General features: G+C 36.5%; 1 protein-coding gene across 1 annotated transcript; it reads right to left on the reverse strand.

Annotated features, from left to right (window-relative positions):
• Positions 1–262: 262 nt before the first annotated feature.
• Positions 263–14,857, reverse strand: LOC103968819 (UTP:RNA uridylyltransferase 1). The gene is made up of 6 exons (XM_009382147.3): positions 13,471–14,857; positions 5,188–5,559; positions 3,601–3,824; positions 3,439–3,502; positions 2,104–2,300; positions 263–674 (listed from the first exon to the last, which is right to left on the reverse strand). Exons 1-6 carry the CDS (start codon positions 14,758–14,760, stop codon positions 452–454), a joined length of 2,370 nt encoding a protein of 789 aa, XP_009380422.1. The 5' UTR covers positions 14,761–14,857; the 3' UTR covers positions 263–451.
• Between the last annotated feature and the right edge of the window lie 4,816 nt (positions 14,858–19,673).

Genomic DNA, 19,673 nt, shown 5'->3' on the forward strand with positions numbered 1-19,673 from the left:
TCGATTTAAGGCAAAATATGACCTCGTTCGATTTAAGGGCGTGGGGGCATAAATAAATAAAAAGTTGGGGGGGAGGGGAGGAGGGGGGAGCGGAGGGAATAATTCACCTCATTAATTCCCGAATCAAATGAATCTTAGATTTATTTCCACGTGATCTCAATGAGGTTGAACCATAGGCTAAGAACATTGCTGATGTAGAAAAACACCAAAAAAAAAAAACATAAAAAACAGAGGGAGAGAGAGAGAGAGAGAGAGAGAGACGTCGAGGCCAGAAAATAATTTACACTAGTAATGTGCATGTCCAACATGATACTACTACTACATTCTATGCACAAAGGAGCTAGAAGAAAACTGCTCCTGCTAACACAAGGTCAAAAAATATAGGCAAGTCAAAGGTTACACAATCTAGCTTTGGGAGCTCAAAGAAAACATCTATCATCCTTTGATGAAATCATCTCTGGGGCGAGCCCGGCACGTATGGCTGAAAGAGGGTGACACTGGGGTTTAAGTCATACTGCAATATATCTGCAGCTCGTTCAAATTCCTCCCTCAGGATTTTGATGCTGTACTTATCAACCACACGACCAAGGTCATGCGAGATATCAAATGGGTCCTCGATGCATATCAGATGACGATCGTTTCCGATTCGCCGTGTCCAGTCCTTTGCTCGCTTGCTGAAAGTTAAATCTTACGATTATTCTTTTTTCATAAAAGAAATATTAAACCAGCTACTGCATTGGAAGATTCCTTGAGAAAGCAACAGTTAATAGCTTTAAAGAAAAGCAGGAACTGAGAATTTGATGAATGGAAAAAAAAAAACATATAAATGAACATTCAATCGACAATATAAACATAATTCTGAGCATGCTGCTATAGTAACTTGTTAAAAGATGACAAAAGGGAGACTGAAATATTGCTGCATCATAAAGCCGGAATGGATTAAATGAAATGGTATTTGTTTACGGATTTAGCAAATGAAATGCAAAGAAATCATCATTAGTACTGATGATCCATGTTAAAGTTGTATTTTAACTTAATTCAGGTGTCAAACTATACCGATTAATCACATCCCAAGAAAAAACAAGGTTCATGCAAATATTTAGTGAGGTACATGTCGCTGTTACCCAAAACATTCTTCAAATGTTCTCTTGCTTAACTATTTGTCAAATCCTTAATTGTGGGGGAAGCATCTCCGGTCAGCTCTAGATGACATCAGTGGGCACCTTTACAATCACAAGCTTTCAGAATCTTCTGTCAATTCTATTCAACAATAAGAGGTGCATTGCAATCCGAACGCAGATGCACTCGGGTTATGGACTAGTATCTAATGAGCTTAAGAATGGTTGTGGATCATGGATGACATGGGCAAATGATAGAAAGACTGAGTTTAGAACGGAGGAGCAAAATAATTCAGAGAATAAATAAGTAAAATCTAAATACACACCCAAATAATTAAAGCAGACAGAAACTACAACCCAATAAATTTTCTGACTGCTATCCTCTGCTAATTGTTAACAAAAAAAAGTGCTGAAATCTGCCAGATCTTTGGAACACTGGATGGGAATCTGTATATAGCTGTTTCTATTCTCTTACAAAGATGTGACATGCAACATTAATATTTCTTTTTTTGGCTTTATTGCATTCACATAACATGGATCCTTTTAGGATGTCCAAATATATAGCAACCAACCCTTGGAAAAGCTAGTCTTCAGTAATTAGTCACGACATATGAGTAAGATCTCGTCATCCAAGAAAAAGATCATTGCATGGGCTTAAAAGTGAACAAGCCAAACATATTTTACATGATGTTAATTAATTTCTTGTCCTGAAAATGGAAAGGCATATCCAGTTAAATTCATTAAAGCAAATAAAATAAAATAAATACAGAAAACCTGTGTTTCAAGATCAAACATGAAAAGTATGAAGATGCAAGCTGGAAGATGGAATCTTGCTTTGAAATGAAACTATGAAAATATTGAGTTCATAATTTGATGACAAAATATATTAGTATATATAGCAGAAAAAGTATAATGCATTCATATTAGATATTGCATCCTCTTTATCTTAAACTACTGATTTATTTTTGAAGAGATAAGATATTACCTAATTATGGTCCCTGTGCGAATAGATATAACATCGTCTGTGTAATCATGGTGATATGCCCAGTAATGGAAGAATCCCCAGAGCAATCGTGCAATACTTTCCTTATTCCTAGCACCAAAAGCATGCAGTTTTTCCACTCGATCAAAGTAAGTGCACTTTGTATTTTCTACTGTAACAGTGTATGTAGCATCCATTGCCTGTATGTAGCATCCATTGCAAAAGAATCAAACTTTCTATATTCTTAAAACAGATATTATACCAAGATTTTAATAGAAAACCATTTCATGGATAAGCAAACTAACAATGTCATGATATTTGATATGACAATACTTTGGAATGTGCATAATCATATAAAAGGTTTTAAATATTGATCAGACCATCACATATTGACCTAATCATTACTTACTGATCCAATTAAGGATGATTTGGTACCAGTGGTTTTCTATAATTATAACCAATGGTGTGGCCAGTGTAACAATACCACATCAATCCAACAAGGTGTCGCAAACCAAGATTTTAAGACATGATCATATCAATGATTGAATTATTGATTCTCAAAATGTTTTCGTCTTTGACTTGTCAAGAAATCACCTTTCTGTTCATTCTTATAAGAGTCACACCCCCTTCATGTGTGTGTGTGTGTGTATACATGAAGGGAGAGAGGGAAGGAGGGAGGGAGAGAGAGAGAGACTTGAACATGGGTCGATTAATATTAGCCAATTCATGGACTGAATTGTGCTAGGATTAAGAAAGCTAAGCTACAACTATCAGTAGGGGTGTATTATGGTTGACCATGGAACATTTTCGCAATGGTTTCAGCCTCATCCATGAAACATTTTCTAGCTAGAATTAGCATCTTTAACTTGTCTATAATCTCAGTACATAACAAACTTCATTATTAGCTATTATGACTGCTGGCTACTGGACTTTGTTATGTTAGCTACTTGGAAACGACCTTTTTAAAGAATCTGAAAGTTTATGAACGAAAATAGAGGTGGTTAACAGTCCAGATGATAACATGGATTGGCAAAAGTTATACAAGCTAATTGACATAATTCAACCAACTAATGTCATATTAGAAAATGGAAAGTTAAATCTGCATCCATTTTAGGAAAAAAAGAATTTTAATTTTTGTCTCCTTATAAATATTAGATATTTGATCTGAAGTTACCGAAAAAGTGAAACCTTCTAGAACTGAAGAACTATCATAAATACCCTTTGAGGTTATGTATGATATATAACTCTTGCATTAACATATGACAAATCTGAATCTTAAAAAACAAATCTCCTGCATATATCATCCTAACCCACGGAGAAAACCAAAAGCCTGCATACCTGTAAACAAGGAAGAATTGCAGGTCTTCGTAATTGTAGAAAGTGAATGCACATCAGCACATAGCTGGAAAGAAAACAAAGTTCATAATCAACATCAGTACAAGGGCAGTGCAAGCAAAGAAAAAGGACATTTGACCATGTATGAGTGATGGCGCAACTCACGCATAACTAGAAAGAGTCCCTTGATATGTTTCATTGACTCGTCGTGACCTGGCCCAATGTTTCACAATGAAAGCCAACTGACGTAGTCTTTCATCAATTTGTGCATAATCCTTAAGAAGCTTTGTGTTAACAACTGCTAAAAGATTGTTCACACATATGTCACAAGAAAGTCCAGTATCTGGATCCATCAGCTTCACTATGGGGACTCTAGCACGAGTTAGTGCCTGCATCAATGAGAAACTTCAAAAGAGTTAGTATGGAATGTTCCAAACAAAATAGAACAAAAATGATCTCATCTCAGCTATCTCTAGACCATGGTCACATGTTTCCTGTCTTTTTTTATGTTCTTAACTTCTCATGTCAACTCTTTGAAAAATTATCAAGTGGGGGCCAATACTTACCAGAGGAGAAAACCCCCAAAGTAAAAACCCAGCATACAGAATGGAAAAATCAACTATAGAAGAAAATACCATATCTGTTCAACCTATGAATGAGAGTATTTAAGTCGTGCTAATGGTACTAAAAAAAATTGTGAAGAAGAAGAGATTATTGCCTACCCATCATGATCCCATTTTAAGAAAATGGTTAAGATATCAATCCCTTTATGCAACTTTTCAGTGGCATCATGTCATATCCTGTATGGAAAATAAATATATCTGCAAAGATTAAAGGACCAATGATATTTTTGGTGTATTGGCCAAAAAATCACAAGCCAGCCTACCACCAAGACTTGAACTTGAGTCTCTGCACAAGGTGAGCTGAGTTATCTAATAGGACGAACCAGCTCTTTTGACCAGGGATTGTCAAATCCAATCCAACAGATGATATAGATTCTAAAACCTGCCTCTTCTTTGCTTTAGGGTTCTCTTACTAATAATTTTGCAGTTGCGTTTAGACTTGGCAAGGAAAGATGAAGACAAGAAATGCTTCATTTATGTTTGCGCTTTTTCTAAGGGTGGATGCCAACAACACATGCCATCTATTTGTCAAAATTGGGATGCAAGAGGCAATTTAATCCTTCAACCACAGAATAATAAATGTATCTTCTGCTTTTATAGTCTACATCGTTGCTTCCTCCTTTGCAGGCTTCCATTTTGCATAAAATAAGAACTTCATAAAAGAGAGTGCAAAGGAGAAAGCCCTCTAATAATATGTTTGTGTTAAAGATTTGATCAATAATAAGATAATATTCTATATTTAAATGAACAAGACAATCTTCTGTTTTCTTCTTTATTTTTCAATAGGCATAGGAGGTGTGAGAAGAGAACTGGTGGTAGTGTGATGGTTATGTTTATGAAAAGATACATATACAACCAAACATAATCTGGGTAAAGCCTTATCTTTGATACATATACAAACTGATAGGCTCAACATGTACTTTTTGATAACTATGTTGTTGAACAAAAAACACAACATTAGTTGTAAAATGCAATTTTCTAAAAGATTCATCAGATGAAAAAATTATAGAAGAAATTAATATCCGATCAAGAATTTAAAACTATTTATCATAATCCAAAAATAGGCCTATATTACTGAATAATACCACTCAGTGCATTTAAAAATTATATGAGATTTTATGCAGGTTACCTGGACATTTTGCAGGTTACCAGACTGTAAAATATCTGCCAACTTCAACAAGATATCGGATTTGCTCAAGTCATGATCATCAATAGCAAGACAGACATCAATGTCACTTTTTGAGACCCCAAAAGAGTTGGCACATGATCCGTAAAGGTGCAGCTTGGCATTTGGCCATTCTTTAGTCACCAAATTCTGTAGTGACAGTATTAGTTCCTTCTGCTTAGCTTTTTCTTCCTCTGCAGGTACTAGGGACTTAAAAATTGTAATAAAGCTGGAATTCAATGCCTCTATGTCATGGCGGCATTGGATTGCCCTTCTTTGAATCCTCATGCGTTGAGTTGATACATGATGCCCTCTGAAAGAGTCTGACCTGAAGTCCTGAACAAAAAAAATAGAAATACCACAAAAACACTCAAAATAAAGTAAGAAATAAAAAAGAATGGTATACCCTTTGTCACAGTTAGGCCCAACTGGGAAACAAAATTTCACACAACCATGTAGGGGTTTCTGTCAGCTTAAAAACTTCAATGAGTTGTCCATATAATAACTATAGCTTTTCAATAAGAATTTTGTAAGTATAACACAGCAGTTTAAATAGGTGCATGGGTGCTCGGGGAAGGCGAGCCGAGGCCCGAGCGCCTCAAGGGTGAACCAGGCGGCACGCTTCAATGAGGTGCCTCCTGGGCGCTCGCCTGAACACAAGCGCTGAGTGCCTCGAGCGAGCACCCGATTCGAATGAAGCAACCGCACCAGACATTTTAAGTCTAGTTTGATTCAACAATGGCTAGTTGGTTCAATCGAACCAACTAGCCACTTTCTTACCCGCAAAAGCCACCCCTGTGCAACCCCGAGCCATCAACCGTAGCGCAGCTTCTACCTCCGCCACCAATGCTTTCTGCTGCTGCCTTCACTATAGACATAGCGGATCGAGGCTTCCTATGTCATCGGCGGCCTAGCTTTCATCCGCAACTTCCTCCCGCCGCCGTTGCTTCTGTGTGCAATTCCTTCCACCATTAAGAGAGAGGGCTGCAGCTTCTTCCGCCACCGACGTACACCTCAAAGCTTCCTTCGACCACGACGTCGCCATCCGCCGTTGCCATTGTTGTCGTCTGCAGCTTCCTCCATAGCCGCGGTTGTCATCTGCAACTTCCTCTACCGCTGCTGTCTGCAGCTTCATCTATCGCTATCATCCAAAACTTTCTCCATCACCACTGCCCTCTCCTTCCCCACTTTCCATCGTCGGTGACACTTTTCTCCCCCTCTAACTACTATTAACAGTAGATTGTTAACTATTGTACAAAACAATCTCTATTTAGATTGATAACATACTATTTAGATTTTAACACTGCTAATCTCTACTTAATTAAAATTATTATTAGGGTTTTAGGATTAATGAAAAGTAAACAAAGCAATTCAGAAGATTCTTCAAAAAATTCAAGAAAGAATCCTGCATAGAAATACTTGCATCTTTTGTGATAAAGCTAATAGAGGTGGTATTTTTCGTGCAAAGTAGCATCTAATAGGAAATTTCAAGAATGCATCAGCTTGTAAGAAGTGTCCACCTGATGTAAAAGAAGAGCTGCTAGCTTATATGACTGAAAAAAAGAGATAAAAAAATGAATCTTATGAGATTTTACTAAAGGATAATGTTGAATATATTTGAGATGACGAAGAAGAAGATTATTCTGCAAGTGTCAATCCAAGTGGAAAAAGAGTATATGACAGAAAAAAAAAGAAATCATGATTGTTAAGAAGGGTGAAAAGGGACTAATGGACATATATGTATCAAGGATCACAGAAGCAACAAGGGCAAGCATGAGCAAAATTAATACAAACAAATATAAATGATGCTTATGATAAGGAAGTAAGGAGAAGAATAATTCAGCATATTGCTCGCTTCTTCTATCTGGAGGACCTTCCCCTTAGTACTTGTCGCTTCGATAGTTTTAAAGAGATGATTAAAGCTATTAGAAGATATGATGGAAGATTATACAAACGAGTTCTATTATTTAAAAAAGAGTTGGATTATACAAACGACTTATTAAAGGGCTACAAAGAATCATGGGTAAAGCATGATTGCTCTATTATATCAAATGCTTGAATCAACAGGAGACATAGGAGTATAATTAATTTTATGGTAATCTGTTCTTTAAGAACTATATTTGTGAAGTCAATAGATGCATAATCTTTTGTGAAATCTAGAGAAAAGATATGTGATTTACTTAACAAGTTTATGGAAGAAATTGGTGAACAAAATGTCGTTTAAGTTATAACCGATAATAGAAACAACTATGTGTTAGCTGGTAAGATTTATCTTTTGAATTTTCTAATCTTTTAATTACTATATCTCCATTTAAATGGAAGAACTATGTGACTCCTAAGTCTTATCAATTTTCTTATTCTTTGTCTTAGGTAAATTACTTGAAGTAAAAAAGCAACACTTATATTTGACTCCATGTGCGACACATTACATTGATTAAATATTGGAGGATATTGGAAAGATTCCTGAAATCAAGAAAACTTTAGAAAGGACAATTTTTATCGTTGAATTTCTTTATAATCATACTGAGGCTTTTAATATGATGAGAGAATTCACAAGCAATAGGGAATTAGTAAGATATTGTGTCACCCAATTTGCTACTTCTTGATATTATAAAGTGTGCATCATAAAAAACATAACCTGAGAAACATGTTTACCTCAGAGAAATGGGTGACAAACAAATGGGTAAAGAAGTGAAAGGCAAGAGGGTCAATGATATCATCTTAATGTCGTCATTTTGGAAATTATAGTTTATATATTAAAGGTAATGGGGCTATGAATAAAACAAAGGAGACGATTCAAAAATTATTTGATTGAAATGAAAAGTATAAAAAAATATTTGCAATCATTGACGAAAGATGTAATTGTCAACTTCGTCGTCCATTACATGCAGCAGAATATAATTGGAACCCAGAATTCTTTTATAAGAAGACTACCGTTGGGTTTGATGCAGAAGTTGTAAATGAGTTATATCAGTGCAATGCAAGATTGATTCCAAGCCTTGAGGTGCAAGATAAAATTATACGTAAATTATCTTTATATACAAATGCCGACGGTTTTTTTGGAATTCCAATGACAGTTCGATCTAGGACAACTACATCCCTAGGTATTAATAAATTAATATAATTAATATCATGTATAATATGTTATTGCTAATAATAAACTAAATTTTACAGCTGAATGATGGAGTCTATTTGGAAATTCCACCTTGAACTTGCAACAATTAGTTATCAAAATTCTTAGTTTGACATGTAGTACTACGGGTTATGAGCGAAATTGGAATGTCTTTGAGCATGTAAGAGTCACAAAATATTTTTGTTTCAATTAATCTATTCTTTTTTAGATAGATATATTAATATATTTTCGAATTGTATGACATGACAGATTCACTCACACAAAGAGACTAAATTAGTTAGAGCATAAATGATTATATGATTTTGTTTATATAAAATATAATCAAGCAATAAAGACTCGTCATGCTTTACGAAATAACATTGATCCAATCTCATTATAAGACATTGATGATTTAAATGAATGATTAGTGGAAGAAATGAGTGCAAACTTGCAAGATACTAAAGATGAGCTTGTATTTGAAGATGATAGCTTGACATAGAAAGATGCGGCAAAAGCCTCAGGTGTTGGAGAATTACAAACTTGTATAAGATAGATGACGAAGGGAAAAATGAATGTAAAAGCTTTAAGCTTATCTCCTGCCATTATCAAACAGGAGAAAATATATTTTTATGAAAATAGATGAGATGAACAGAAAGATGATGATATATTTGAGAGTGACGATGTTGATTATGACAATGATTGAATTTGATGCAAAACTTTATTGTTTTGAGTCTTTTAACATTTTTGTTATTAAAAGATGGGTAATGTGACTTCGTACTTTAGATCTTTTTAATTTAATATCATATTTTAATTTATATAATCATATTTATCAATTATATTATATATTTTTTATATTTTAATATTTCAAAGTGGCTTGCTTCATGCATTTTGGGACCTTGGCACCTAGCGATTTTTAAATCACTAGTATAACATCACCAAGTTCATTTGGTAGAAGTTCCAGATAAAATCACTTAATATGAGTTTATTTTTTAAAAAGAACATCAAGGAACCCATGTTGCATTAGCATCTTTACTCCCTTAGAAGCTAAAATTTTAAGTAAGACATACTAACAAGCAACATAAGAAAAGGTTCAATGTAGAATTTAGCAAAAACCTAGTAAATGGCAATGTAAGTATGTATCCATTACAAGTGGATCTAGGAAGGTCCACTTGCTAGAGTATGAAATGTAGAATACTAAAGAAGACTAAAGTGGTATGTTAGAGAACTGCTCAAGTTCAATGTAATCTATAAATGTCCTTAAATTTTATTCAGCTTATTAGATAACTCAATTAAAACTTCCCATAGATGGGACACTTATTTTGCAATGTAACTATATGAAATTTAATTGTTTTGAGTTCTTAACGTTTTTTTTTCATCTAGAGTAAGCATCAAATATATTGCACCAGTAGCAACAAAACTAACAATGAATTTGTCTTAAAGGAATTGTTTCTGTTATAGAAAATGTAGTCCATCTTGATCTTTTAGTTCTTGATTTCAAAAAATGAACAATCTCAATACAAAACAATTGTCCAGAATAGAATATGCAAAACTACGACAAGTACACTTGATTTTCAAGCATTGCTAGTGGGATTAGCTCAAATCGGTCAATTCGTGTTGATATTGGTTTACCAATGCTATGAAAAGTGTTTTACGTATTATTATTATTATTCAAAAAATGTACAAATAAAATTTTCACCACCTTGATTAGTTCCTTAAACTTGTGATCTTGTTTACTTCTATATGATTTCTCTAATTTTTTTATAATTACCACTAGGAACTTCGGACCTTTATGTAACTTTTAGGTCCAACAGTTGCTCAAAGATAGTGAAAACCAAATTTCTAGTGGTTGACATCTCCTCAACTTACAATGCCATTATCAACTACCTCACACTCAACTATATATGAGTCGTTGTGCCAACCTACCATATAACCCTGATTCCCAACAAGCTCAAGAATTGGTGAACTAAAAGAGTGATTCGAGAGAGTCAAGCCAATGTTACCTGATGTTGATCACCCTACCCAAAAAGGTAGCGCTGTCTGTCCAACATATAATCCAATCTAATTCAGAACCAAGCTTACCACCTGCAAATTTATTGCATTGGGCCTATTATCGAATTATACTGGGTGGTAAGCTTACCACACAATACAGATACTTATTGCACCTTTATTTTCTTCTTTCACTTCTCCTCTTCCATCATCAATTCTTCTCCATCTGCTACTCGTCCAAGTTGCTACATTGCTACCTCCTCCCTATTGCCATTGATTGCTCCACCTCCTCTACTTGCTCTCTTTCTCTCTCTACATTACATTACACACTACCAATTGGACCAAGATTTTAATCCATAATTGATCACACCAGTGATTTAAAAAGGCGCTCGAGCGAGGTAAGGCGAGGCCTGAGCACCTCGTTTAATGGTCAGGCGATGCGCTTCAAAGAGGCGCTCGCCCGAGCCCAAGTGCCGAGCACTTCAGGCAAGTGCTTGGTTTAAACTAGGTGACCAACCGCAGCAGCGACAACGAAGAGAGGCAACGAGCGCCCAATTAGTTGGTTTGATTGAACCAACTAATGCATGCATATTAGCCTTCCCCCCCTCGCAACTTCCCCTAACCCTACACCCGATTCCGCTGCCTCTCTCTACTATCGTTGCCTCTCTCTGCTACCACTGCCTCTCTCTGCCACTGCTGCTACTGCCGCTGCCGTTGTCGCTGTTATTGCCGCTACTCTCCGCTGCCGCTACCTCTCTTCGTTGTTGTTGTCGTTGCTCTCCGCTGTCGCCCACTGCCACTGTCGCTACTCTCCACTACCGCCCACTGCTGTTGCTCTCTACCACCGCTACTCTAAAACAGTAGCCTCTTGTCCGCGACTCAGGTCTCACCATGACTCAGCTTCTCACCTCGATCTCCTTCTCACACACTACTATTCTCTACTGCTATTAACAAATAAAGAATATTTTAAACTATTAAAATATATATTTTTAATATTTTAATATTTTTATAATAATAAAATATATTTATTATATTTTAATATTTTAGAGCGCCTTGCTTTGTTCGGGCGAGCGCCTAGCGCCTCGGGCGTTTTGGGACCTTGACCTTTTAAGCGCCTAGCGTTTTTTAAATCACTAGATCACACTCATATGCCATGCTTCAAGCACAATGATTCTGATGACAAGAATTATAGTGAATAATGGTGGAACATACAACAATAATTTCATGGCATCTGATGATGGTGATGTTGGAAAATTGAAAAGATCAAACTAGCTATGGGTATTGGATCTAGGAACAAATCTCTATTTGTAAAATAAACTGCATAAATCTTGGTCGAGGAGTAACCTTCATGCAACTATCAGAGACCAAATAACAGAGAATTAAAAAAACAAGATCCATCACAAGGGCATGGAATAAGAAAGTGTCTTAAGGAAAATATGTATGACAACTCAAAGAAAGTACTAGTAGAAATGTTTTCACATCTTTAGCTTCCCATCAAGAATGATATTGAACCTAAAGATGATATAAAATCTGGCCATGATCCCTATATTGATATGATCATAGCCAAGTCCATGCACTTATATCATCATACCACATTATGCTTCCACATGTCAAATCTCCAGAACAAAATCTAATATTGGAAAGCACATGGAGATTTATCATCTTATCCATATTGACCTTGTAAACAAGGTTGTTACCAATCATAGCAGCAAATATATGTTCCCATACTAGAGCTTAAACTTATTGTTCTAGTCTCTGTCCACCGTAATCACGTGCAACACAGACTACATGAGAGAATGTCCAAAAGGTGACACCCAATGGATGAGCTTCCACATATCAGTTTTACCTCTATGCCAAATCAAATCTCAATTTGTGGAGGACAAAACGAGTATAAGACTTCACTCACGCATTGCATCTGTAATATGGGATCTGGAATCAATAACGTGAAGATATGTTGATTACCTAGATGACCTCATTTACTATGCTTACTATCAATGGATATGTACTATGATATGATGATTATTCAAGCTTTTTATTATCTTGATATGGAAGCTGGAAAAGTTAATTTGATAAATTTAATGTATGAATCAAACAACATAATTTGCAAACATCCCAAGCAACAAATTCTAACAGAACTTCAATAATCTAAAATGCAAGAAGAAAATTATAAGCATTAGAAATTAGAAAGGCTGGAATCAGAAAATAGAATATATAAAATTAAATTAAATCTCCCACCACATTGTGAAGTGAAAGTGTACAACACAACATTTATCATGAAACAGCTACCATGGCTACATTAAATACCTATAAAGCTTGAGTTGAACAATATTTAGTAATGACCATTGCATGACAAAAAGAGACGTTAATAAACCAGCATATTTGGAATTAAATTCAACAAGAATCACATACATCATATGAGTTAATAAACATTCAATGCAGATACACATATCGATTGCTAGGTTGACATCTATTCTAACACCAGAGCCTAAATTTTATTCAAATAATAAAATTTTTATTAACATAAAAGATTAACAAAATAAACATTTATTTTTCCTATTTTTACTCTAAATTCTTTCAGCATTTAACAACTCCGAGACAAATTAAAAAAATTCCTTGCACAAGGAATCACACCAAGTCAAAACTTATAAAGCTCAGGCTTTAGCTATAGACTCATCCTAAATTTTGCGTTTGAAGGGAGAAAAAGATAAAACAAATGTATTCCAATAATCAGTAGAACAATGTCTTATGGATCGGTTGTATATACATAGGAAGATGAAAGACTGAAGTAGGATGCAAGAAAAGAAAGAGTCTCAAATTACATGACACAAAACTAATATGAGAATCATAAAAATTTCAAACTTCTGATAATATTTTTCGTGAAATCTCTATCATAATTCATGATCACATTATATTAAAGTTAAAAGAAATGATAATTATCCTTTGCATTGATGGCTACTTAGAGAAAATCCAAGCAATACTTGAGGAAAGGGACTTCCATAAATTCCACATTTAATAACTTAACAGCCACAATTAATTGATTCCAATTTTAAATTACAATTAATTCTTAGACCAACTGCTTGTATGTCAAATCTCACATATAATAAATAATAGCCAGAGTAAACTGCTTCCAGTTTAGCAGTATGATTTACCTTAGCCCGAGAGCTGCTTGTATGTGTCACTATATTTTGGACTTCAGAATCAAGCCTCAACATTACTGAATTCTTCTCTGACTTGCATAACTCATCTTCTTCACCTGAAGATTTGCTTTTGGAGGAAAAATCAACAATTGCACCCTGGCCTTTGATCTCCAGCTTTTGCATGCTTACTTTGTTTTCTTCTTCAAGGACCTCATACTCTGAATCTTGATCAGATTCCTCAGTATCCTTATCTCCGACAAAACAAGAAGTCTTGCCATGTAAAGCAGAATCAAACATCCAACTCCTACGCTTATTTTCATCAGGAGAATTGTCATGTTTACCTAGAGAATCCCCAGACGCTCTTCTCGGCAGAGCATCTGTCATGGAAGAATGAGACGCATGGTCCTCTTCCTTCTGACTTCTGGCTACCATCCCCAGATTATGATTCCCATCCCTCCTCTCACGTTCACATCCCTGCTCTTGGCGTGTGTGATCCAGTGGCCTCCGCTGCCCTGCCTTCATCGTTGACCTCTGAAACACTGAGTTCCTATCTCGCTCGCGATGGAACTGGTGGTTCCTCTGAGTAGACCAACTTGATTGCGTTTTCTGCTGAATCAATCTGCCATCACTACTCCAACTCCCTGATCTCCTATCAACCTCAACTGCACCGCCATCCTGCAACTTCTGGAACCCCGGTGGAGGTCTCGAAGAACTCCGATCTTCCCCACCCCGAGGGCCCAAAACCTTCCTGCCTGGCACCATCTGATCCACAAGAACCCTATCATTCAACGGGCGACCAAGATTTTGAACAAAATCGCTCCTTGGAGGAGACGCAGCAAAAAGATGGACGCCGCCAGCTGAAAACCCTAGTCTTTGGTGGTCGAGAGGAAAGAAGGGGTGCTTCTCTGAACCACCGGAGGGCACGACATCGCGGCCGACGAGAGGAACGAAGCCCGACGGGGGAAATAGACCCGGTGGAAGGCCTTGAGGCAAGGAGAAGGGAGGGGAGGGGAAGACGAGGGGCTCCGGGAAGTGCCCCGGCGGCGGAGGAGGAGAGCGGATGTCATGGGGAAAGAAGGGGTGGCTGGGACCGACGGCGGCGACGGCGGGGTCGATGTGGTGGCGGGGAAGGGAGAAGGGGGAGGCGGAAGGTGGGGCGGGTTGAGGAGGCTTTTGGAGGAGTTGGAGGAGGAAGGCGCCGTCCAAGGGGGTCGGAGGGGTGGGGTTACCTTGACGGCCGGTGGCAGCATCAGAGGAGGAGGAGGAGGAGGAGGCAGCACCGCTGCCGCGGCCGTCAGCCATCCGCTTTCGCCGCCTACGTCGGACGGGATGGAGAGATCAGAGTTGGTGATGAATTCGATGCGAAGTCGTTTTGTTGGGAAGAGGAAGAGAGTTTGTGTTTTGCTTTACTTTATATGTGCGCTTTCTTTTCTATGCCTTCTGATCATTGGAACCTTTAGACATATTTACCCCTATAATTATATGCATTTTTTTTCAATATGATAATATATATATATATATATATATATATATATATATGTATGTATATATATATATATATATATATATATATATATATATATATATATATATATATATGTATATGTATGTATATATATATACATACATATATATATATGTATATATATATATATACATACATATACATATATATATATATATATATATACATATATATATATATACATATATATATATATATACATATATACATATATATATATATACATATATACATATATATATATATATACACATATATATGTCCATCTAAAGATATTGAGTGTTATAATACCTGAAAAATTAAGTTTTCGAGTTACTTATTTACTGACGATTTTTAGAAAACACCTCAAATCTTTTTTGTATTTTACCGGATCAAATATACTTTTTTTATATTATTTATGGAGAGCCCAACTTTAATCGGTCGAATGATTACCAAAACTAATTATAATATTTTTAAATAGATTTATATTATTTTTATTATTAAATCAAAATGTTTATTATTTAATAAAATTACATCGTGATCAATTTATATATGCTAAAATCTTCATCAATTTTTGTATCCTATATTATATAGATTTTAAGATTAGGATAATTTATAAAAAAATCCTTCTAATCATTTTTTATCAAAATTACATATATTTTTTTAATAAATTAAGTTACTTTAAACAAATCTAATGATTTTTTATAAAATCGAATCAGTCCATTTTCTATCAATGAATTGGTTCTAGTCCCTTTTTGAACGCAGAAACTAGAGGGTGAGATGAGAGACAAAAAAGCGACAATATCTAATTTTGACAATGAATAATCTTTATAATGAATGAGTTTTGTTTCAACCTAATATAAACTCAAATTAGCCTAAGGTTATGTTAATCAAGATCTTAACTCATTAATCGTTTGACATATCTTCAAAACTTTCAACATTGATAATTCTTTCGTCATTCCTTCTCCAAATATCTAGCCCATCATCATATTTTTTAGTATATTGTTCAATCTTTTATCATATTGATTTCATCATGACATCCAATCTTTTGATACGATTTTCGATCCTTTTAGCATGTTTTAGGATTGTAAAGATAATAAGGGGGGATGAATTAGTACTTTTGAAATAATATTTTAATTTAAAAATTTTGATCGATAAAACCCGTATTGAAAATGCGTTTAACTTAGAATGTAAGTAAAAGTAGCGAGCAACAAAATCAGTTAGTAATAGCAATGAAAATCATAAAGAGAAATACAACCCAAATTTATAATGGTTCGGTCATCTAGACCTACGTCCACTTCTGATTTTTCTTCCTTCGATGCCATCAGTTTTCACTACTGATCTTCTTTTAATGGATGAAGATCAACTACCCTTATTATAACTCTTTTTCCTTTTCACTAATAGAAAACTATTATACTCTTTTACAAAAAACCTTACACCTCATTTAGAATAACTTCTAAACTTAAGGAGGAAGAGACTCAACATTTTTTAAGAGTTTACAACATTTTAAAATCATAAGCTTTTCATTGCTTCATCAAGCAAGCATGAGTAAGGCATGTATAGACCTCAAATGACTTCAAAAATAAAACTAAAAATTTAAATCATTGGGTTTTTGAGGTACTGGCGGTACTACCGCCTGTGTTGGGTAGTACTATTACCTGACAACTTGGGCAATAGGCTATACTACTTGTTAAATCTTGAATTTTGATGATAAAATTAATTAATGAAATTATGATCTAATATGTGTTTGAGTGATGCAAGACTAACCTCGATCAACGAAAGATAATTTGATTAAAGTAAGAAGAATCAAACGTTGGGCCAGAGTAGAACATGTTAGAAGATTGGACGTCGGGTCGGAAGGACTTCGTGCTGAGTGTTAAATCTCGAATTTTGATGATGAAGTCAATTGTCATTTGTTTATCTAATCTATATATTGAGATAAGTGTGCAGGATTAACTACAATGACAGTAAGACATGCAGCAGGTATTGAGTCGGAGTCAAGACCAAGATCACGTTGGGAGTTCGAGAGTTCGTCGGAAGTCCCAACATTCATCGAAAATTCTGCGGGAACAATCCGAGAAGTCCAGGAGCTTGCCGGGAGTTCGCTGGACCTATATAAACCCCACCCTTTCCTACACAAAAGGGAACCAAAAGCTTGCTTTAATTTTGAGTATTTGAGAGCTTAAAAGTGTTGTAAAAGCTAGAGTTCTTCTCCCTCTTTCTTTCTAAGTGTTGATCATTCAAGAGAGGAGTGAAAACTTGTAAGAGTTGTCTCCTAAGCCCATTAAAAGGAGAAAAGCTGTAAAAGGGTGGTTGGCCTTCGCCTATTGAAGGAAGGCCTCTAGTGGACGTCAGTGATCTCGTCGGAGGAGGAAGCTAAAATTGGATGCAGGTCAAGATTGACTGAACCACTCTAAATCTCGGTTTGCATTTATTTTTTTCTCTTTATCTTAACTGCAAACTACCTTCATTGCTTTACATCAACTAAACTTCCGCTTGCTCTCAACTTAAAAGATCTTTCCGAAACGGTTTTCATCGAAATCATATTTCATCGTACGAAAGTTGTTTTAACCGATGAAAGTTTTCCGCTGTACTAATTCACCCCCCCTCTTAGTGCTCTTGATCCTAACAATGAGTTCAGGCATCGAGTCAAAGGATAAGACATTGCCCTAAAGAGATCGGAATTTGTGGGAGTTAACATGCCGATTGAGCAATACGCCGAAAGAGAGGACGATGTTGAATCTCGAATTTTGAGGATGAAGTCAATTATCATTTGTTATCTAATCTATATGTTGAGATAAGTGTGCAAGATTAACTACGATGAAAGTAAGATATGTAGCAGGAGTTACGCTGGAATCAAGATAATGATCACGTTGGGAGTTGGAGAGTTCGACGGAAGTTCAGACAGTCGTCGGAGGTTCTGCGGGAACAAATCCGAGAAGTCCATGAGCTTGCCAAAGAAGCTCGTTGGAACTCGCCAAGTGGATCGTCGCAAGTCCAGGAGTTTGCCGGAAGTCCGTAGGAGCATCACCGAGGGTTCATCGGATGATCGACGGAAGTTCGCCGGAAGCTCGCCGGAAGAAGCGATTGACGCACCGGAGCAAGTTGCAGTAAATGTCTTAGGAAATATCGTAGTTAGCACAATGATTAAGTTGGAAATGGGAGGTGATCCCATTAACTTAATCTTGGGGCAATTGGGCCCCTGAAAAATCCAAATTGGGCCGAATGGATCAACCCATTCGGACCCTGATTTCTGCTAGGCGGTTGAACCGCCCTAGCCAGGAGGTGGCACCGCCTGAGCTCGGTCTTTGAGCTCTGGCAGGAGGTGCAACCGTCTCAGATAGGCGGTGGCACCACCTGAGCTCGGTCTTCGAGCTCTGGCAGGAGGTGCAACCGCCCCTGACAGGAGGTGGCACCGCTTAGAGGCTCAGTCTTCGAGCTCTGCCAAGCGGTGCAACCGCCTCAGTCAGGAGGTGTAACCGCCAGATCCCGAAATTTCGGGAATTGACAGTTTTGAGCTCGAAATTCAAACTGGGTTGGGGCCTATAAATACCCCACCCTTTCAGCACTGAAAGAGCACCAAAAACACACTGAAATCCTGATCTTATTCTATGATTTTTAGAGCTCAAAATTGTTGTAAAGGCCAAAAGTTCTTCTCCCTTTTTTCTTCCAAGTTCTGATCTTTAAAGAGAGGAGAGAAAATTCTGTAAGGGTTGTCTCCTAAGCCCGTCAAAAGGAGTGAAACTGTAAAAGGGTAGTTGGCCTTCGCCTATTGAAGGAAGGCCTCTAGTAAACGTCGGTGACCTCGTCAGTGGAGAAAGCCAAAAGTGGATGTAGGTCAAGATTGACCGAACCACTCTAAATCTCGGTTTGCATTTACTTTGAGCATCTTATCCTTACTGCAAACCTCCTCAATAGCTTACTACCTTCTGCACATTTACGATCGTGTTTTAAAGTTCAGTATTTTCCGAATCGGCGTTTAGACGTAAATCAGTTTTATCGTACGAACATCATATTTCAGTTTGCGCTTACATTTTAACTTTCATCATAACTGCAAACTGCCTTTATAGATTTCCTTTAACTACATCTCACTTGATTACAAGTTAAAGAGATTTACGAATCAGCTTTTCTACCAAAATCGCTTTTATCGTACGAACACCTTTTTAATCGTTGAAAGTTTTCCGCTGCACTAATTCACCCCCCCTCTTAGTGCTCTTGATCCTAACAGATGATGCGCCGAAGGATTGGATGAAGAGTCGGACGAAGTAATGGCATATTGGACAACATAAGATTCATGCTTGTAATCGTGTATATCTAGATCGAGTTAGTTAGGTCTAATTGAGTTGGTTTTGGGTATAATCATACTAGCTTGATTATGAGCCAATTGGGCTTGAATCAGGGCTAAATTGGGCCTATTGTTTGGCCAATTTAGTGACCTATAGCAGGGTCTAGCAGTGGTATCACCTAAACACAATCTCCCAGACTATATCAGGTGGTGGTACTACTAATCATAGGTGTCCTAGAAGCCAATCACTTGAGTGATGACATATGTGACTTGACACGTAGTCTTTTTACTTGTTATTATTATTTGGCATTTTATCACTTTATATTACTTATTACTTGAATATATTATAATGTCCATAGATCTATGCAATAAAAATCAGATCGTGATGAGATCACGATAATAAGACTGATTCACCTTTAAACATAG

The sequence above is a fragment of the Musa acuminata genome, chromosome BXJ3-2, assembly GCF_036884655.1.
Source record: "Musa acuminata AAA Group cultivar baxijiao chromosome BXJ3-2, Cavendish_Baxijiao_AAA, whole genome shotgun sequence".
Lineage (NCBI taxonomy): Eukaryota > Viridiplantae > Streptophyta > Magnoliopsida > Zingiberales > Musaceae > Musa > Musa acuminata.